The sequence below is a fragment of the Chinchilla lanigera genome, unplaced genomic scaffold (assembly GCF_000276665.1).
Source record: "Chinchilla lanigera isolate Chin_1 unplaced genomic scaffold, ChiLan1.0 scaffold00057, whole genome shotgun sequence".
NCBI classification, from domain to species: domain Eukaryota; kingdom Metazoa; phylum Chordata; class Mammalia; order Rodentia; family Chinchillidae; genus Chinchilla; species Chinchilla lanigera.
The window spans coordinates 3877836-3899841 of NW_004955458.1; the positions used below are offsets into that span (position 1 = coordinate 3877836).

General features: G+C 46.5%; 2 protein-coding genes and 2 pseudogenes across 2 annotated transcripts in view; 3 read left to right on the top strand and 1 right to left on the bottom strand.

The window, feature by feature from the left end:
- Positions 1 to 1008: 1008 nt before the first annotated feature.
- Positions 1009 to 2594, top strand: Coq10a (coenzyme Q10A; the record flags this gene model as incomplete). Its single annotated transcript, XM_005397302.2, is given in 3 exon segments — positions 1009 to 1201; positions 1488 to 1589; positions 2093 to 2594. Coding segments are annotated over 3 exon segments (463 nt in total), but the record flags the coding sequence as incomplete, so codon positions are not given.
- A 1368-nt stretch (positions 2595 to 3962) lies between these two features.
- The window catches only part of Cs (citrate synthase), a gene marked incomplete at its 5' end in the record, with an annotated part of 31247 nt that continues 13203 nt past the window's right edge, over positions 3963 to 22006 (bottom strand). The window contains 10 exons of the mRNA XM_005397516.1: positions 3963 to 5487; positions 5994 to 6203; positions 6436 to 6537; positions 6655 to 6784; positions 7915 to 8114; positions 12163 to 12351; positions 12599 to 12730; positions 13207 to 13272; positions 13966 to 14073; positions 15516 to 15566. Of these exons, the coding sequence (XP_005397573.1) occupies positions 5317 to 5487; positions 5994 to 6203; positions 6436 to 6537; positions 6655 to 6784; positions 7915 to 8114; positions 12163 to 12351; positions 12599 to 12730; positions 13207 to 13272; positions 13966 to 14073; positions 15516 to 15566 (1359 nt within the window). The remainder of the gene's footprint in view (positions 5488 to 5993; positions 6204 to 6435; positions 6538 to 6654; positions 6785 to 7914; positions 8115 to 12162; positions 12352 to 12598; positions 12731 to 13206; positions 13273 to 13965; positions 14074 to 15515; positions 15567 to 22006) is intronic.
- Positions 17174 to 18466, top strand: LOC102009916 (annotated as a pseudogene).
- On the top strand, positions 18508 to 21038 carry LOC102010232 (annotated as a pseudogene).

The following is a 22006-nucleotide window of genomic DNA, read 5'->3' on the forward strand; positions in this document are numbered from 1 at the left end:
TTTTCTTTTTTTTTGGTCTTTTTGAGACAGGGTCTCGCTATGCATCTCAGGCTGGCTTTGAGCTCACTTTGTAGCCCAGGCTGGTCTCAAACTCGGAACGATCCTCCTGCCCCAGCCTCCCTACTGCTGGGATTACAAGTGTGCGCCACCAGGCCCAGCATCCTTACCTGGTTTTGACCTGACTTTTTTTTTTTTTTTTTTTTTTTGGTATTTTAGAGAGGGTTTTGCCCTGCAGTTCAGGCCTGCCTTGAACTCACTTTGTAGCCCAGGCTGGCCTCAAACTCAAAGCAATCCTGCCTCGGCCTCTTAGAGGCTGGGAATACAGGTGTGTGCCATCATGCCTGGCTTGATTTGACCTTTTAAAAATGTGTTTTAAGCACAATGGTTAATTTTAATTTATTGAGCACCTGCAGTGTGCTAGGAGCTAGGCTGCTTTGGTATTTTACATAAATTTTCTCATTTAATTCTCAACAAACCTATAAATCAGACACTCTTATTACCTCCAATGTATAGCTGAGAAAATGGAGGCACAGGTAATTTACACAGGGCCACACTGTTAGAAATTCGTAGAGCAGGACCTGATGTTTATGTGATCAGTGAAGTGAACTACTCTCATCCATTTTTCTTGGAATCAAAATAATGAATGCAGAAGCTTCCTGCAAACTGCGAAACATAAGATGACATTAGGCCAGGCAATGGTAGCGCATGCCTGTAGTCCCAGCACTTGGGAGGCTGAGGCAGGAGGATCGTTGCAAGTTTGCGACCAGCCTGGGCTACAAAGTGAGCTCAAGGCCAGTCTGAACTGAATAGCGAGACCCTGTCTCAAAAAAAAAAAAAAAGTGACATTAATATCCTGGGGACTTGTACCTTTGCTTCTAGGAAATCATTTATCCAGGCTTACTTCTGCAGGTGTGTGCTTAGTGGGGCAAAGGTGTGAGCTGAGGGCCAATGGTGAGGTCACTGACCCAGCTGGCAGCCCCCGGGCCTGTCTGATTCCTCTTCCCCTAGGTACTCAATGCAGGAGATGTTTGAGGTAGTAGCCAATGTCCAGGAGTATTGCGAGTTTGTGCCCTGGTGTAAGAAGTCCCTGGTGGTATCCAGCCGCAAGGGTCACCTGAAGGCCCAGCTGGAGGTTGGCTTTCCTCCCGTCCTGGAGCGCTACACCTCTGCAGTTTCCATGGTGAAACCTCACATGGTCAAGGTGAGGCCTGTCTAGAAGGGAACGGCGGAAAGTTGTACTTCTTAGTACTTTAAGGGCTATTTTGGCCTTTCTTGAATCACTTTATCTGTCAAATAGTTCCCTAGTAAAATATCAGAAGGAAAAAAACCTGGATTTTCTTTTGTTTTGGTGGTGCTAGGGTTTGAACCTAGGGCTTCACGCATGCTGCCAAGTGCTGTACCCCTGAGATGTACCCCAACCCCCATTTCCTTCTTACTGCCTTGTATGCTTAGAGATACGCTCTAAGTAGCGGATTGTACCGTTCCAGGCCGTTTGCACTGATGGCAAGCTCTTCAACCACTTAGAGAGTATCTGGCGATTCAGCCCTGGTATTCCTGCCTATCCCCGAACCTGCACTGTGGACTTTTCGGTGAGTCGGGAGGCTTTACAGCATAGGTGTAGGGCTGGGGGTCAGGGCAGAGCTGAGGCACTGGGACAGGATCTGTTTAAACCAGGTGTGGTGGTGCACACCTGTAATCCTAGCACTTGGGAGGCTGAGCCAGGAAGATTGCATCGGGTTTGAGGCCAGCCTGGGCTAGAGAGTTCAAAGCAAGACCCTGTCTCAAAACTAACCCCCCCAAGAGTATACCCAGCACCATTTCCCAATGCTTGGTCTGTAGCTTTTTTTTTAAACCAGGAATCAAACTCAAGACCTTGTGCGTGCCAGGCAGGCACTGTGCCGCTGAGCTATATCCTCAGCCCCATGGTTTATACAGTGTGGAGTATTACGTTCAGTACTACGTTAGAGCTCTTCAGGGGATAAGAAACTGGAGTGGGCTGGAGAGAAAAGGCTTGAGCACAGTGTCTGCATTTGGCCGGGGACTGTCGGACGTAGTCTTCAAGAGTTACTGACTGGTTCTTACGCTCTCCCAGATTTCCTTTGAGTTCCGCTCTCTGCTGCACTCCCAGCTGGCCACCATATTTTTTGATGAGGTTGTCAAACAGAACGTTGCTGCTTTCGAGCGCCGGGCAGCCACCAAGTTTGGCCCAGAGACAGCCATCCCTCGCGAACTGATGTTCCATGAAGTGCACCAGACCTGAGGCAAAGGACTGCTCCCCAGCCTTCGCTCCCTCCCAACCCGACCCTTATTTATTTGCTCTGAGAGGGGTGCGCAACACTGTCCCTCCTATTCCCCAGAAACTGGGCCCTGCACTGGCTGGAGATGCTGAGGGAAAGCAGAGGTTGCGGAGACTAGACACGCCTGGGGAAGGGTCAGGCCTAGCCCACAAGTCCCGGATGTCTGTAGCCTGTTCACTGTGTGCTTGTTTCTGGGCCCTGGCAGGACATTTCAATATCTGACTGAGAAGAGAACAGCTTCTTGAACCCTTCAATAAACTGAGCTTCTCCTCTGGCACAGAGATACTGGGTACTGAATAACTTTTGCCTTGCCTGAAGTTTCTCAGGAAAAAAACACAACCTGCCCTCAGCTTGAAATCCATACTGCCTCAGTTCAAGATTATTTCCAAGCCAAATGTGCTGGTATACTCCTCTAATCCCAGCACTCAGGAGGCCGAGGCAGGAACATCACCAGTTTAAGGTCAGCCTAGGCTACATAGTGAGTTCAAGGCTGGCCTGGACTACACAGTGAAACCCTGTCTCAAAAATAAAAGGACGCCTGTAATCTCAGCATTCAGGAGGATCTTTGTGAGTTCGAGACCAGCCTGGGCTACAAAGTGAGCTCAAGGCCAGCCTGAACTGCATATCAAGACCATCTCAAAAACAAAACAACCACAAAACAAAAAAACCCAAAAAAAAAACAAAAAAAGGAGTAGGGTGGGGATGGTGGTGCATACCTATAATCCCAGCACTAGGGAGGCTGAGGCGGGAGGATTACCTCAAGTTCGAGGCCAGCCTGGACTATACAGCAAGACCCCGTCTCAAAAATACAAAGAGTATTTCCATGCTGCTGCTGAGTAGAGTAACTGTCTTACCATCTCAGGGCCACAGGGCCACAGAAAAACAGTAAGCGGAGCTGTCTTTGTACTCTTGGATTAACTACCTTCCTATTTTGGCCTCAATTTTTATAAAATTTCAATAAATTGTGACAGTGTGAGTTTACCTATATTGCATTGTTTCTTGGGAGAATAATGTAGCTATAGCAGAACCGAAGAAAACCATGGCTCCCTGGAGGCAGAAAGGTGTAAGGAAGCCTCCTGGACACAGTGTCCCTGCTAACTATAGCAGCACAGTCTACACGCCAGGACCTCGCTCCCACTCCCTCGCCTATTTATAGCTTTTCCAGAAGGTCACTTGCAGCTGAAGTCTCAGGACAGAACCCTCGGGTCTCCGACCTCCCACGTATCTGGTACCCTCAGGACCACCCCTGGTCCTCTTGGAGGCCTGCTGAACACTACAGAAGGCTGCAGGGGAGACGCTGCGGGGCAGCCGGGCCCGCGAGTGTGCCGGCCCCGAGCTCGCACTCGGAGTCCGCGCGTTCCCCGCAGGCTCCTTTCACCCAGTGGGCTCCAGCTCTCCGATCAGTCACCAGCAGTTGTGAGGCGTGGCGGTGCTCCTTGGGTGCTCCGAATTGTAAGAGAATTAGGAAGGGCGAGGGCTGAAGGTAAAGGACATCATGACCTTGAGGAAAGAGAAGGGAGTCTTCCCGCTGAATGCCACACCTGCCCTAAGACAGAGGGCCGCACGGGGTAACTTACACCACTTAGCAGGTTCAGGACCTCACCAGGTAGATTCCTTATGCTGTCATAAAGATTCTCCCAGGCCTTATTTAACAGCAGGCTCAAGCGTTGTTAATAAAAACATTTATTTTTTATTTTATACAGAACAACCTGAAGTCTGCATAATGACTTGACAGTTACCCAGGGTTTACAGTGTGTCCATCTCAACAGCATGGTTCTGGGGTTGGGGAGCCACACAAAGGCAGGCAGGAGTACCGAGGGAGGAGGGGCCGTGGCAGGAGTGTATCTCAGCCCTTTCCCAAAGAAAAGGCAGCAGAGCATCGAGTCACCGAGAACCTGTGTAAGTGGGGCTTCTGAAACACTGTACTGTGAGCTCTTGCAGAAGGGGCAGGAAAGAAAGACACTGATAAATAAGGGGGCATTTTCTGTGGCAGGGGATGAAGAGGGAGGCTTATTACACTGCACGTCCCCAGCCCATGGGCCTGATACTCAGAGGAGACCATATATAATCTTGAATCATCTCTTTGCTCAAAAGGAAACGTTCATACCCCTGGGACCAGACCATGAAGGGCTGGTCGTTCCTGAGCTCCTGTTCTATCCCCCAGAGCATATGCATGGGAGAAAGGTCAGACGGCAGTGGCTTGAGTTCTGCGGAAGTACAAGCTTAGTTCACATTAGTGCTGTTAAATCCTAGTGACTGGGAAAGACCACAGATCAGACAGACCTACTAAAGAGGTCTTTAGCAGGGACCAAGAGGGAAAGGCCCAGAGTATCCTCAGCTTGAGGCAGAACAGGTGTATCAAGTCTGGAAGGAGGTATTAAAGTAATGGGACATAATACTTCCAGACCTCAACTTTAATGGGTAATTTTAAAAAGGAAAATCAAATGAAACACTGGGTGCCAACAAATGCCATACCTGCACGGTCACCTGCTAGCATAAAAAGAAACTGCCAAAGCATGCCCAGCGACCCAACAGATCTTCCTAGACGGTGTCTGGGGCATGGGCGAGGGCCTGGCACAGCTGGTAACCCTGCAGTGAGCTCTGTGCAACAGGAGGGGCAAGGCCCTGGGGTCCTAGCCGAGAGGGCCGGGCAGAGTACCAGCAAAAGCTCCGGGGAGACCGCAGATTGTGTGTGACCTGCTCTGACCCAGAGGCAGGAGCCAGGTTCTTCTCTAGAGACGGCGGGGGCCGGGCCTAACCCGCCTCACATGCATCAGTCCCGGGCACCCTACGGCCGACGGGCACCTCGTACCGGGCAGGGGAGGGAGCTGGTTAGGAAGAAGGGATCACTTTTTATCTTTTAAAGTCTTAATTTATATTTTAACTTCAAACATATTTTCAGTGCCTCAGAAACAATTTAATCTTAAGTCTTTACAGGCCCCTTGAAACACAAGTACACTATGTTGTTGTCGTTAAGCTTCGTCTCTTCCGGTCGGTTCCCCATCTCCAACTCCAAGCTTTACCCTGACTTTGACTCCACAAACCTCATCAAACCCTCCGTGCTCATGGATTTCGGCCTCTCTAGAGGGAAACCCAAGGCCCGGCTCCAGATGAGCTGCGCGAGCACGCCCAGCGCCCGCGACACTCCGAACAAGACCGTGTAGTAATTCATCTCCGTCATGCCGTAGTACTGCGAGGAGGAACAGAGAAAAGGTTTTGTTCAGGGCACAGAGGGAACGGCACACGCAGGGCCAGGTGAAAGGAGCCTCTGAGGTTCCATTTCCTGCTTTCCTCCAGGGACTTGGCCCAGTCAGCCTTAAAGACAAATGACGCTGGGAAAAGGATAACTGGGATTCTGAAGAGAGCAATCCTCGCCCCGACCTGTTATGAGCAATTTTATCAAAAGGCTCTGTGGAGGAGGTGTAAGGGTCCGCGCTCTCAGCCCGGCATGGTGTGCAAGCCGATAAAGCCAGCAGTCTGAGGCTGAAGCAGGGGGATTGCAAGTTTGAGCCCAGTAAGCCTGGGCAACTCAGTGACCCGTTTCAGTAAAAAATACAAAAGGGCTGGGGTTTGACTCAGCGTGAGCACCCCGGCTTCAGACCCCAGCACCAACAAAACCAAACTGGCCAGGGAGTCGCGTCCAGGGTGGCCAAGAACAGCAGGACACTGCACACACATGGCCCAGGGGAACCTCACCTGCAGCAGCACCCCGCTGTGAGCGTCTACGTTGGGCCAAGGGTTCTTGGCCTTGCCCTGCTCTAGGAGAATATTGGGCACAATCTTGTACAGTTGGGCGACCAGCTTAAACATGGGGTCGTTGGGCAGGTGTTTCAGAGCAAACTCTCGCTGACAGGAGTACCGCGGGTCCGTCTTCCTCAGCACCGCATGGCCATAGCCTGGGACAACCTACAAAGGAGCGGGAGAAGACGGCTGGTACTCTTGGCTAGAATGTTTCTCCGGAAGCCTTCCGGGCAGGCAAAGTCAGGACCCTCCCTCACTTTATTTCTTTTGGTTTTTTACTGGGGGTGAGGGTCTCCCATAATTATCTTCATTTTTTTTCTTTGTAACTCTTCCGGACTTCCGGACTTGGACGCTGACTTCCTTCCCAGTAGCTACGCATCTCAGCGCCTCTGCTTACCCGTCCTGAGTTGAGTGTGTTCCAGATGTAGTCTCGTAACTTCTCATCGGACACATCGTTGCCAACTTCCTTTTGGAGCTGCGTGAGCCAGACAAGCACTTCCTGGGGTAAGGTTTGGGAACGGGAGCGTCAGGACATGCGCCAGGGGAGAGCAGCCAACTCCGGAACAAAGCAGGGGCACAAAAGCAAGGGGCAGGAGAAGCGGAAGAACAGCCCTACCTGGTTCGCCAGTCCGTGCAGAGGCCCTGCCAGCCCATTCATGGCTGCTGCAAATGACAGGTAAGGGTCTGAAAGGGCACTGCCCACCAAGTGGCTGGTATGGGCACTTACATTGCCACCCTCATGGTCGCTGTGGGGGAGAAAGAAGGGGCGGATGTAGAGCCTTGCTATTCTTGTCACATCCTAACTTAGCCATGAGCTTACACCAGTCTACAGCAGTCAGCTCTCGACAGAGCTGAAGAAATGACCAGTTGATGCCTGTGGGCCTCGCTCTGTAGTTCCCACCGCAGCCTGCCACCTTTCCTTTCCCTGTCAGGGCTGGGGATGGAGCCCATGCTTGGGCTTTAAACGCTCCAATACCGAGCTACGTCCCTGCCCCCAGCTTTAATAATAATGGCCACAAGGGGGAGCTCTTGCAAAGCTGAAGGACAAGCTAACGCTCCCAAGGGTCTGCCCTGCCTGGTGGTTTACACCCGTGCTCCCAGCACTCAGGAGGCTGAGGCAGGGGGACTGCCAAAGTTCAGGGCCAGCCTGGGCTAGAGTGAGTTAAAGGCCATCGTGAACTACACAGCAAAACCCTGTCTCAATAAAACAAAATAAACAAAGCCCACAAGTTGAGTTCTTCTTCCAGCTAGAAGCAACCTCTAGTTCTTAGCATGGCTATCATTTCCCCCCTGGGTCACTTGACCTTCCTTACAAGACTCCCTCTTCAAGACTCCCTCTTCCCCCTTTGTTTTTTTCTTTTTTTGGAGACAGGTAGGCCACCACACCCAGCACGAAACCCTTTTTGGCCTTGTAGCATCCCCTGTATCATATTTTCATTTCCTTGTTGCATATCATCTGTTCCCAGAAGCTAAGAATATTAGAACTTTGTGTGTGTGTGTCTTTCTGAGACAGGGTCTTGCTATGCAGTTCAGGCTGGCGTTGAGCTCACTTTGTAGCCCAGGCTGGTCTTGAACTCACAAGGATCCTCCTGCCTCAGCCTCCCGAGTACTGAGATTTATAGGCATACGCCACCACGTCCGGCTAGAATATTAGAATTTTTTTTTTTTTTTTGTCTTTTTGAGACAGGGTCTTGCTATGCAGTTCAGGCTGCCCTTGAGCTCATTTTGTAGCCCAGGCTGGTCTCAAACTCGCAATGATTCTCCTGCCTCAGCCTCCGGAGTGTTGGGACTACAGGCATGAGCCACCACGCCCAGCTAGAATATTAGAATTTAAACGTAGTGCCCCCGTGTAGCTATGGCTGCAGGGCTGGCTCACCTGTGGATGGTGAGGTACAAGCGCATGAGTTCCGTGAACTGAGCATCAGTATAGCCTAACATGTTGGTGAAATTATGGGACCAGTCCAGCTTAGAGTCGATGGCCCCGATACTACTGCCCTCGCGGTAAAGATTCCGGTAGATCTTTGCTGCAACACAAGGTAGCTTTGCAATCAGATCCATACAATCTTCATAAATCAACTGATGACAGAAAAGGAAGATGGGGAAAAAAGGAATTATCAGCAAAGAAGAGTCAGGCAGGAATACAGTTTGTCCTCCATCGATCAGGCTATTTGTGTCGATAGTTTCAATGGATGGAATAACAAAAATAACCATTTACCAAATAAACTATTACAACCCAGCCACTTCACCTTAATGATTTATAATAGGTTTTTTTTTTTGAGACAGGGTCTTGCTATATAGGTCAGGCTGGCTTCCAAATCATGCCAATCCTCCTGCCTCAGCCTCTTCAGCACTGGGATTATATGTGTGGCCTTATGCTTGAATTATAATAGTACTTCATGTGCACTGAAACATTCTTTTCAATTCTTAGTTGATGGACACTATGTACCATTTACAGATGAGAGAACTGAGACACAGCAGTCATCTGGATGCCAAATCTCTCCCACTACATGCTTTTTTTTTTAGGTAGGAAAATTTACTGGAGAATAGGAATGGGGAGTAGGAAAGAGTAGCTCCTGAGAGGGTAGCTCCTGGAGGGGTCCCAAGTGAATGGACTGCCCCCCACTATCATGACTTTACACTAAATGATGTGTTAAGACATAACGTTTTAGTTTTTTTATGTTTTTGTCTTCCAAAGAAAATCCAGTAATAGGCATCAAAGGTCAGACAGTGGTATTCTTTTTTTATTCTTTTTTTGTCTTTTTGATTTTTTGTTTGTTTGTTTTCCGGTACCGGGGATCGAACTCACGACGTTGTGCTTGCCAGACAGGCGCTGTGCCGCTGAGCTAAATCCCCAGGCCCCTTTTTTGTCTTTTTGAGACAACGTCTCGCTATGCAGTTCAGGCTGGCCTTGAGCTCACTCTGTAGCCCAGGCTGGCCTCGAACTCGCAATGATTCTCCTGCCTCAGCCTCCCGAATGCTGGGATTACAGGCGTGCGCCACCATACTCGGCCCCAGACAGTGGAATTCAATTCAATTTTTTTTCCCCCTGCAGCACTGGGAATTAAACCCAGGATTTTTGCACTGAGCTATTTTGAGACCTGCTCCAGCCTCCCAGAGTACTGGTATTACAGAGTTCACCACCTTAGCCAGATTAAGCAATCACTTTCTTTTTTTTGTTTTGTTTTCTTCAGGTACCGGGAATTGAACTCATGACCTTGCGCTTGCCATGCAGGCACTGTGCCACTGAGCTAAATCCCCAGCCCAAGCAATCATTTTCTAAAAGATGAATTTCAGAGGAGAAAAACTGTTAGTCTTAACTTAATCTTTTCTGTTATGGAGACCTACACAGATGATTACTTGCACATTTTAAAAAGCAAACGAAGGGAGAAAGAAAAAGAGGATGTATGACTTATTGTCCATGTTGTTATGCGGCCCACCTCTGTCTGTCTGTCTTTCTGTTTTGTCTCTCTCTCTACCTATTTTCATGGTACTGAGGAGTGAATCCAGGGCCTCTGCACTGAGCTACCTTCCCAGGCCTTTTTTTATTTTAAGATAGGATCTTGCCAAGTCACTTGGGCTAGGCTCAAACTTGCTATTTTCTTGCCTCAGCCTCCCACAGAGTGCTGGGACTACAGGTGTACACCACCATGCCCAGCTGATGTGCAGTTTTATAAATGCTTTAAGCTAATGGGTAGCACATGCCTGCAATCCCAGCACTCTGGGGAAGTTAAGGTAGGAGAATCCAAGTTGAAGCCCAGCCTGAAGCCTGGGCAATTTAGCTATTTAGCAAGACTATCTAAAAAGGGTTAGACTGCAATTCAGTGGTAGAATGCCCCTGGGTTTCAGCCCTAGTAACAAACAATAAATGACTAAACATTTAAAATTTTTAAAAAGACTTGGAGATATAGTTCAGTGCAAAGGCCTTACGTTTAATCCCTAGGACCACAAACAACAATTAAAAAAAAAATGCCAACTTTAAGTTGTGACTGGTTCTTTTTTATTGCTCTATAACAATCTCCCTGATGTCAACCAGACTGATATCAATTTCAAACCCTCCTTCTTTCCTCCAATAGCGAACAAAATTCTACTCTGTATTTGAGATGGGGTCTTGGTCTCAAACTGGTGAGTTCAAGTGACCCTCCTACCTCAGTCTCCTGAGTAGTTGGGACTAAAGATATGTATCACCATGCTCAGCTAAACCAATTTATTTACAGAGTTAGCAAATAAATATCGATCAACCAAATAAAGCAGGATTTGCCAGGCCCTAAAAGGGTTTCATCAGATCAGGGTATCGTGCCATGCAGGGTCTTGCATCACAACGAACGCTTCAAGGCCTGCTGGCGGTTGACGTCTCAGGTCATAAACCATTTAGGGTGCCAGGTGCTTTGGTGCACGCCTGTAATGCCAGAAAAGGCTGAGGCAAAAATTTGAGGTCAGTCAGGGCAATTCAGCAAGACCCTTTCTCAAAATAAAATATAAAGCCAGGTGTGGTGTCATATGCTTGAACTTCCAGCACTATGGGTTCAAGCCCAGCCTGGGCAACTTAGCAATTGAGAGAGATCCTGTCCCAAAATAAAAGACAATCGGGGATGTAGCAGAGGCCCTGAGTTCAGTATCAATACCGAACAAATGAACGAATAAATAACCAGAAGGGCTGGGCATATAGCTCAGCAGTATAGCACCTGCTGGGCAATCACAAGGTCCTGAGTTCAATTCCTGGCACCAAAATAAAAGCCAAAACCACAACCTAGGGTGGGGGTAGTGAGGTGTGGTAGTGCATACCTGTAACCCTAGCACTCAGGAGGCTGAGGCAAGAGGACTGTCACAAATCTGAGGCCAGTCTGGGGTTTAAGACCAGACCAAACTACATGGAGAGACTCTGTCTCAAAAAAAATAATTTTTTTTAAAAAAATTAATAAATAAATAGGTAGGGCTGGGGATGAACCTCAGTGCTAGTATCCCTGGGATCAACTCCCAGTCCTGGGGGAAAAATCACTTAGTGTAAAGTGATTTTACAAAAACACTTGTTTTGTAAAAAGGAATTTTGTCTCTACGCTACCTGTCTCCAAATAAGAAACTAAACAAAATGGGATGGCCTCTTATAAACCTGGGTACATACATCTGTACTTCACCCAGTATTTATGAGTATGAGGGGTAGTGAAGAAGATGGAAGGAGTTAGGTGCTGTACTGTACCATACACCAGGGTGACACAACACAAAACAGGGTTACCGTACCTCAGTCACGAGCTCAAACTCTCTTCTCCCTGGCACTAGGGACGAGTTTCAGCCTTGTGCACCCCAGGCTCGTGCTCGATCAGCGAGCTCCACTCCCAGTCTTTTCTATTTTATTTTGAGACAGGGTCTCACTAAATTGCACAGGGTGTGCTTCAACTTGGGATCTTCCTGCTTCAGTCCCTTAGTAGCTGGCACCGCAGGCGTGTGCCACTGTGCTCAGACAGAGTTCAAGCTATTACGGGTATATCTCATTTTCAGAAAATGAAGCTCTTTGGTTTGGGGACCCTAGTCCTAGGGTACTAACCTCCTTTCCACTCGTGATAGGTACCCTGGGTGGTTCATGGCATCAGTCCTCGTAGGCGCTGGGGCTGCCTCAGCTGTACCTACTCAACTTGTAAGATTTCTCCAAGTTCTCTTTATTCATTTTAAAGAGGACGGGGAAAGAAGTGGCCCTCTGAAGCTGGGGTGAGACTGCTCTGTGAAGTCACAGCCTTTTCAATATTCCAACAATCCTTTGTAAATACCTCCACTGCAGCAGGATTATAGGATTGCAGTTTCCTACATGTACAGCAATAGCCAAATCAATAACCTCAGTGACAGAAAGCATGTTTTGTTCTGTTTTTTACCTTTATAGTCTCGTTAACAGACACAAAGTAAGCAGACAGTGGAAATGTTTTCTTTTCCTGTTTTTGGTGCTGTGGATTGAATCCGAGGCCTCAAGTTGGATTAAGTAAGTACACTTTCAGCCACTCAGCTGTTCCCCTTCCTCCCCGCACGTTTGTTACATATTTTTCTGGCGTAACTCAGAAGAGTCTATAATCCCTATTCTTTCATACCTGAGTCCTCTGAATCCCCATCACACACCAGTCAGCCAACTCCAGTGTCCTACCTCCCAGTACTTGGTTCGGTGGATGCCGTCTGCGTACGCCCGGGCAAAGGTACTCTCGCTGTTGAGGGCTGTGACAGCTGCGCTGAGCTGAGACATGGGGTGCAGGTTGGTAGGAAAGTTGTCCAGCATGGTGACCACATGGGAAGGCAGAGCCGCTCTCTTTGCCCACTCTTGTGAGAGCCAAGACACCTGTGGAAAAGCAGACACTGCTCAGGACACTAGTACGAGAAAGGAAAGAATAAAAGAACAGCGACATCTGAATAAAAATCCAAGAGCGTTTAACACAATCTACTCGCACAGCAGAGCTGTTGACTCCTTCCCCTCACTGCACATCTCCATGAGCTACTGCTCACAGCCAGAGCAGGATTAAGGGTCTCAGATTAGAGAAAGGCTAAGAAGAAGGGGGATGAGAAGGGCTCATACCCTTCTGCTTTACCTGTTCTTCTGTGGGGATCTGTCCAGTCACCAGCAGCCAAAATAAGCCTTCAGGCAGGGGCTCTTCCCCACCCTTAGCCTTGGGCAGCAGTTTCTGGCACTCAGGGATGCTGTGGCCACGGAAGCGGATGCCCTGGGGGAGAAGCGTTACTCATACAACCACTCAGAATAGGATTTTCAGAACTTCAACCCTCACATATTTACACCTGCTTTTTGTGTGCGTGTCACCGGTGATGGAACCCGGGGCAGCTCTATCACTGGGCTCCAGCCTTCAGACAGGTGCTCCTCATGGGGGTCAGGCTGGCCTCAAACTCAGGGCGACCCTCCTGCCTCAGGTTCGCAGGTAGCTAGGTTACAGGTGTGTGCCGCTGCACCCGGCGTCACCTCTCTGCAGCGCCCCCACCTTGTACTCTGACACACTGAAAAGGTAAACTCTTTCCCCAGTTATTCCACATCACTTACGCTCTACCTTCCAAAATGCGCAAGTCAGTGATACGTGCTGCTCTCCCTCCCCCACTGGCCTAGTCCCTGGTCTGCACGCTTGGCTTGCACACTGGTTTGCACGAGGTAAACTCAAAGACATGAGTGACCGACACGAAGCTGTCTTACCTCATCAGGGTCAAGCACTGACGTTTCGTAGACCAGTCCCTTCATGCCTCTCATGCCACCGTACATCTAAAGAAAAGAGGGTGTGACCAGGAGGCAGAATTATTTGGACTAGAGCTTATCAGATTCACGGAACCCGGGAGAGAAAACATAATTCTCTTCACTTAGTGGAGAAAAATGTCTAGAGAATGAACTTACTAATGACTGAACTCTGCAAAGACCGTGGATACTAGAAATGAAAACTTTAAGGTGAGAAATGACTATCTTATCTTTCTTCGATGTTTCTGCTCCTGTTTATTTACTTTTCTTATTGTATTTTTTCTCCTGCTCACTCTTAACCTCTCCTGATTCCCAACTAAAGTAAACGGAATGAGGTCTATTACAGGGATAGCGAGGAAACCAACGGGCGTTGCTTCATCTCTTAACGCTGGGGGAACAAACCACCCTAAAGCTGTTCTAGAAGACCTGCAGGGTTCTAGTTGAGCGGGATGGCTGATGAAGTATCAATCCAGATACACAGTCCTGCCTCCAAAGGCTAAGGGCTCAGCAACAGGTCTAGAAACTACATTTACTCTTCGTATAGGTAAATTAGGATGAATTCAAGTATTAAATCTGTAGGAAAGAATAATCTTTAGTGAACAGCACAAGCCCCACTATTTCCTTGTTTGGGGGCAGAGCGCTTTGCAGTCAGCAGGAGGGGCGGTACTTCTGCTCAGGCGCACCACGAGGCCTGCTTCTCCCAGCCAGGGCCGCACGACGTACCATGTCCACAGTGATCTGGCCCACCACAGTCTTGCCATGCTGCTGTCTGAAGGCCTTGACTCTGGCCTGCTCCTTAGGTATCAGGTTGGCCAGTATGTCTTTCAAATTCTGCAAAGAGAAGGAGAGGGGCTAAGTAACCATCTCGAAGTTTGAGACTTCCTGCGAAGTGGGTGATATGAAGAGAAGATCCTTTGTAATCATGTGGCTTTCTCCGTCAGGGAAGTCTGGTCAACTACTCTGTATCCACGATGGCAAAAGAATTAGGGGGAGGGAGCCATGCCTACCACCCGGCTACTCAGGGAGCGAAGGCTACAGGAGACCAGCCTAAGCCACCTAGAGACCTCGTCTCACAAGAAAAGGGGAATGGAGAGACGCGGAGTAGAGGGAGCTCTGGTTTCACCACTTACCAGCCCGATCATTTAAATGCAGGATGACAAAAAACTGTATGTTTTCATTAATTTCTATAAGAAAATATAAGAGGAAGTAGCACCGGGCGTAGCGGCGCACGCCTGTAATCCCAGCACTCCGGAGGCTGAGGCAGGAGGATTTTTGTGAGTTCGAGACCAGCCTCGGCTAAAGTGAGCTCAAGGCCAGCCTGAACTGCATGGCGAGACCCTGCCTCAAAAAGACCAAAAAAAAAAAAAGAGGAAGTATAAAAATGACAACTTTATCAAATTTATTCACTACAAGAATCGACTGGCTGAATCGACATCTGCCCCAGCAGTGCTTGGGGTGACTGTGAAGTGGTTAATGAGTGGTTTCAACTGTGAGAGATGAAAATGTTGTGGGATGGATGATGGTGACGGCTACACAGATGTGAATGTACTTGTCACGGAACTGTATTTAAAAACGATTAACATGGTAAAGTTTATGCTCTGTAGAGGGCTGGGGCGCAGCTGAATGGTAAAGCATTTGCCTCACATGTGCAAGGCCAAGGATTCAGTCCCAACACTGAAAAAAGAAAAGCTATTTTTATGTATAATTTATGATTTAAAAACTTGTACGAGGCGAAAGTGTTTGTTATTCCCACTTCACTATGCTGCTGAATCAGTCCCTTCCTTCCTTCATGCCATCTTTCTTTCTTTGATGGTACTGGGGGCTGAAGCCAGGGCTGTACACATTTGCTAGGTAAGCACTCTACCAGGGAGCTACATTCCTAGCCTCCCCCCACTTTTTTTCAATATTGGAGATTGAACTCAGGAACTCTGGCATGAGCCAAAGCACCCCCAGTGCTTTTCAATTTTTTTTTTAATTTTAAGACAGGGTGTTACTAAGTTGCTAAATTACTCAGGCTGGGCTTGAACTTGGAATTCTCCTGCCTCAGCCTCCCAGTGTCCTGGGATTATAGGCATGTGATACCATTCCTGGCCCTTCTTATTTTATTTTCAATTAATTTTTTTTTTTTAAATTTTGAGGGACAGGGTCTTACTTGCCCAGGTTGGCCTCAAACTTATGATCCTCCTACTTCAGCCTTCTGAGTAGCAGGTGGCTGCCACACACTGTGTCCCAGGGTCAGGCTGCCCCAATAATACTGCCTTTTAAACCCTTACCGTGGAAGAAGCACTGGCGTGCCGAGCAGCAAGAACAAGACAGGATGAATTCTGCAAAGAAAAAGGAAAAAATCCGCATTACTTGCTCATCTCTCCTTTGTATTGAACGGGTTACAGTGACTCAACCTCTTCATGAGACAGTTTGTCACAAGAAAGCCACAGGGGCCACAGAACAGGCTGGCGGGCATTCCCAGTCTGAAGACAGCGGCCGGTCTAACAAACTGCCTGCTGTATCACAGTTTCTCTGGCATTCCCTGAAGAGCCTGTGACAGCGGTGGGGCTCCAGGGAAGGGCTGCTGTCCGAGTACACAGGAGCCCAGATCCAACTGCCAGGGTTCCTGATGCCCCCAGGGAAAACACAAGAGGAAACTGGCTGAGAACTCAATGCTGCTGGTAAGATCTGTCCCGCACACGGCGTGCTGGCAGCGCCCAGCCTCTCTCCGCAGCACTTCTGGGAAAGACAGGAAACTCAAAGGAAGCAACAGACAGGAGACTACTTAAGAGAAACAACTAAAACTAAAAGGCTGGAGAATTTTCTGCAGAGTGCCAAGAGAAAATAATTATTAAGGTATGATTAGAAAGCTGGGGATATAGCTCAGCAGCACAAAATGCCTGCCTGGCAAGTGCAAGGTCCTGAGTTTGATTCCAGCTACAAAAAAAAGGTATAATTAGAGGTGTGTGTGTGTGTGTGCATGTGTACATGTGTGGTTATGACTTAATGGAAGGTTAAATAAAGACATTTTCAGATTGAAAAAAAAAACCTGGAAAGCTTATTACCCATATACCTGCACTGGAGGAATTTTTAAAAATATATCTCAGAGAAAAGGTGTAGCTTATGTTTTCTATGTTTAGACACCCCCCCACCCCCCACCCCCCGCAAAGGAAAACTGCTTGTTATGAGAATGCTGAGATGCAACAGAAATTCAACATCGATTTATTTATTTGTTTATTGACAGGGTCTCCCTATGTAGTCCAGGCTGGCCTTGAACTCACTATGTAGGCAAGGGTGGCCTTGAACTTGAGGTGATCCTCCTGCCTCAGCCTCCTCAGTACTGGGATTACAGGCATGCACCACCACACTTGGCTAACACCAACTTTAAAATAAAATAAGACAACCAGTTATACTCTATTACTTTTTTAGTATCTGTGCTGCTAAAGCAAGCACTATACTGTACTACTAAGTAGGACCAAGGCCTTCAACTAAAACAAGTTTTCTGCACTAGGTTATTATTATGGTTTTTTGAGACAGTCTCACTAGTAGTTCAGGATGTCCTCAAACTCATGGCAATCCTGCCTCAGCTGCCCAAGTGCTAGGATTAAAGGCATGCGCCACCACATCTGGCTGCACTTTTTACTGTGAAGATAAAATGAGATCATCAAAGCCTCAGTTTCCTCATTTATAAAACAGCACTAACAGTCAACACACATCTCACACGTTGTCTTGTAACAACTAAAGTACAACAGATGTGAAATGTACTTTGCAAACTAAAAGATCACCCCCCCATACATACACAAGTAAACCAATCCTAGAGCGAGCCTGTGCCTTCCCCCTTTTGGGGGAAGGCCAGAGACACCTTTTTTAGCAACTATGGCACTGCTGTCTGACTACACTAAAAATGTTTAGAGCCAGTGGTACTATATATATTACAAGATGCTACATGCCAAGAGTGAGTTTCTGTAGGGCACTTTGGAATTTAGTACCCCTTCTTCCTGTTGCAGGAAAAGACTGGAGGCAGAGCTGGGGATTTAGCTCAGCGGCATAGCACCTGCCTGGCAAGCACAAGGTTGTGAGTTCAATTCCCGGTACCAGAAAAAAAAATCAAAACAAAAACAAAAACAAAAACAAAAAGACAAGACTGGAGGCTGCCAGGCGCTGTTCGTCCGCACCCGGGCTGGGCTGGGGCACACTGGTAGTTAAAGAGATTATGGCATCTGAAAACCAATGTTAAAAACCAGAACTTTTGTAATAATAATGAGGATCATTCCACTGATCTTCCTAGAAAAGGGATATCTAATTTCACTAATAAGAACATGAAGGAGGTCAAGGTATCTCCAAAACAGCTGGCTGCTTATTACATAAGTAGAACAGTTGGACAAGCTGTGAAAAGCCCAGACACACTACATAAGGTGATCTACCGCAGAAAGGTTCATGGTCCTTTCCAAATCCTTGTTACAGAAAAAAACAGTCCCCTAAAGAAAACGAACCGGCTTGTGCAGGCCGCCTGCCTGAGAATTTCCCCACGACAGTCAGTGAACTCGTGACTCTAGCTCTTCTCAGACAGAAAGCCCATCATCAAAACACAGTGGGTTTTTCTCTGAGGTTTCTCAGACCGTGAAACAATGGCGCAAGTTTTGTTCAGCAGGAATCTGAGACTGAATGTAGCTTTAACTTTCTGGAGAAAGAGAAGTGTAAGTGAACTTGTAGCTTATTCGGTAAGAACTGAAGACCTTGGAGTTGTGGCGGATTGCCTTCCTGTGCTCACCAACAGTCTACAGGAAGAAACACAGTGTATCTCACTTGGCTGCTGTGTAGATTTATTGCCTCTACTAAAGTCATTACTTAAAAGCAAATGTGAAGAATATGTAATAGTTGGTTTAAACTGGCTTCAAGCAGTAATAAAAAGGTGGTGGTCAGAACTATGACCCAAAACAGAAATTATACATGACAGAAATATTAAGATTTTAAAACAACGATTAAGTAGATCGTGGGAACAGGAAAACCATCTTACTTTGGTTCCAGGCTATGCTGGTAATATAGCTAAGGGTGTAGATGCTTATTTATTGCAGTTGCATTGAGAGATTTCATCTACTAAAGAACATTTGGTTATTTAAAAACAACCTTGGACCATATGATTTCCAACTCTGAACTGTGGGAGAAATCAAAACAATTCTTTTCTTTTAAAAATCCACATAATGAAACCACTAATGAAATCCTAACACTCTACTTCACATTGAAGTGGAAAAATCTCCAAAAGGAGCAGCTTCAACGTCAATGAGGTGAAAGTGCACTATGAAGATTGTTCGCCTGTGCTGCATTTGGGGCTTATGGTTATTAGGTAATATTGTTTAAGAACTACTGGGTCTTACTGCAGTCCTGCACTAGCATATAATTTATACTATGTGAAAAAAGAAGACAAGACTTATTACTAGGGACCACAGAGACCAATCATGGATTTTTTGAGTGTTTTACATATATATTAAAAAAAAAAACTAAATGTGTGCAGCTATTTTCCTATGTGCTTTTTTGTTTGTTTTATTTTTTTCCGATACCGGGAATCGAACTCAGGACCTTGCGCTTGCCAGGCAGGCGCTGTGCCGCTGAGCTAAATCCCCAGCCCGTATTTTCCTATGTTGAAGAGACTTTCAAAGTTTAAAACATCATAATAAATAACCAGTATTAAAATTTTGTACATACTGTTTACAAAATGCTTTATTAATAAACCAATGTGTTATGATACCAATATCTTCTTGCTTTTAAAAAATTCGAACCAACAATGCTTCTGGCATGATAAAATTATGGAATTAAATCAGGGGTTTACCTTCTTGTAGAATGTTTTTGTTAAAACATATTCCATACTAACTTTGATATGTGAGAATAGTGTAAATATCTCTCATTTTTTTGCCAGAATTTTTTTTTTTTTTTTGGTTTTGGTTTTTCTCCGGTACCGGGAACCGAACTCACGACCTTGCGCTTGCCAGGCAGGCGCTTTTGCCGCTGAGCTAAATCCCCAGCCCCTTTTGCCAGAATTTTAATGACAGGTATGTGTGTGTTATTGCTGTATAAAGAAAAAGGTGAATATGCATTTGTATGAATATTTAACTGGAAATGCCCATGGAGTTGGCTAATTTATATGCACTTTTTACTATGTGTAGATTGCTAGTGTTTTTCTTTTCTTTTTTTTTTTGGCTAATATTTTTCATTTCTGTATCATTTAAACTTCACTGGAGTAAAATTCACTAAATATTTTTTAAAAAAGGAAAAGAAAAGATTGAAAAGAGACCGCTAGAAAAGGCTGCTTTTATGGGGCTGGGCGTGGTGGCGCACGCCTGTAATCCCAGCACTTGGGAGGCTGAGGCAGAGGATTGTTGCAAGTTTGAGACCAGCCTGGGCTACATAGTGAACTCAAGACCAGCCTGAACTGCATAGTGAGACCCTGTCTCAAAAACACACAAAAAAAAAAAAGAAAGAAAGAAAGAAAAAATAAAAATAAAGAGAAAAACATCAGTCTGGCAGCCTCGCTCCCCAGCAGCAAAGCAGTCCCTTAAGAGAAAATGTTGCCTTACAGCTGGGATCAAGTCCTTCAAAGGAGAAACTAAAACCGAGCTACCGGATTCCCTCAAATTGCCAAAATAAGCACCCGGATGTATAACGATGCGTGTGTCACCTCGGGAACAAGACTTTCGATATGCCCTGTGGGGAGGGAAGAAAAAGCATTTCTGTGGTCCCTAGTAATAAGTCTTGTCTTCTTTTTTCACATAGTATAAATTATATGCTAGTGCAGGACTGCAGTAAGACCCAGTAGTTCTTAAACAATATTACCTAATAACCATAAGCCCCAAATGCAGCACAGGCGAACAATCTTCATAGTGCACTTTCACCTCATTGACGTTCTACAAAGACCCAGAGTTCTTTGGCTACTGATAAAAGTTTGGTAGAACTCGAAGTATAGTGCAAAGGCGACAGGCTGCACAGTGAGCCCCGCGCACGCCTTGGACAGTGTCTCCAGGAGAACCTTCAGGAGCCGCTTTCTTCCACACAGGCTACAGGACCCTGGAGGCTTGGTTTCCCCTGAGAACTTACAGCACGTAGTCGGAGCCACTCTTTTCCAATAAAAGAAAAACACATCTTTCTGAATTAATGCTTGAGAAACACTTTCCCTGTGGGCTCAGACTTAGCCCCCAAGTGGCACTGGGAAAACCGCATACAGCTCCAGCGAGCCCACAGCCACCTTTTTTGACGCATTTGATCTGTTCGCGGTCTTTACAGAAGAGGAAGAAGACAGGCTTCGGAAGGGAAGCCGGCTTAGTGCAGAAGGGCTGGGTCCCCTCCCGATGCACAAACACATACACTGGAAGCTACTCCACAGGTTAATCCCTCACATAAACTGGGACCAAAGTTAGCTCCTGGGATGACAGAAATGAGTGGGAACAGTTCTTCTGTTCCACCAGCTACGTGTGACTCAGAAGAGGTCACAAGCACCCTGCGCTCGCAGTCACGGAGACAGGAGCGCCAGGCGTCTGGAGACACCCAGGCCACCTTAGCAGAAGTTGGATCAGGAAGATACAATAACCTGTGGAGAAGGACAGTTGACCTTTCAACGTATTACCGTGTGGGACTTTGAGCCTGACCAAGTCATAGGATTGTTTCTGGAGAAAGTCTAGCAAAAGCCTGAGCATGAAAGGAAAGGAAAGCAGGACCTTAGTCCCTGTGGAAAGCTGCTGGGCAACGCTAGATGCTTTGAGATATGCCGGAAGGAGTGATAACAGGATGGCCAGCTAAGTCAAGTCTAGTTCCCGTGACAATTAAGCTGTATTGTCCTCACTAATCCTGTTAATGATTCCTCCCATTTGTCCTGTTGCTCCTTTTTGTTTGTATCCTAATAAAGGGCTAAGGAGGATGGTAATCCAGGCTTCAGTCCTAGAGGCTGCAGCCCGCTGATCCCATAACTTTGTCTCTTTTGTTTTTCTTTTCATCTGCCACACATCGCTCTTGGTACCTGTCACCCCAGAGAGAAACCAACTATACACCAACAATAATCCTAAATAATCCAGTATCAGTTAATAAAATTGAAGATGTAATTAAAAACCTATTAACAAATAAATGCCCAGGCCCTGATGGATTCACTGCTGAATTCTACAAGAAATTTAGAGAAGACATAATGCTGCTACTTCTCAAACTCTTGAATGAAATAGAAAGGGAAGCAATACTCCCAAATCCATTTCTGGAAGCAAGCATTACCCTGATACCAAAACCAGAGAGCGATCCAATCAAAAAAGAGAACTACAGGCTAAGCTCCCTAATGAACATAGACACAAAAACCCTCAATAAGATCCTGGCAAACAATGCACCAAATCATCAAGATTATACACCATGACCAAGTGGGATTCATCCCAGGGATCCAGGGATGGCTTGACATATGCAAATCAATAAATGTAATATACCACATTAACAGAACAAGGACAAAATCCCTATGATCATCTCAATAGATTCAGGAAAAGCGTCTGACAAAGTCCAACACCATTCATGATAAAAACCCTAGAGAAAATTGGAATAGATGGTCTTTATCTCAATCTGGTAAAAGCCATCTACGGTAAACCAACAGCCAGCACCATACTAAATGGACAAAAACTGAAAGTTTTCACTCTAAAATCAGGAACAAGACAATAATGTTCACTATCACAACTCTTATTCAATGTAGTTCCGGAAACATTATCCAGGACAATCACATAAGAGAAAGAAATAAAAGGAATAATGGTAGAAAAGGAAGAAG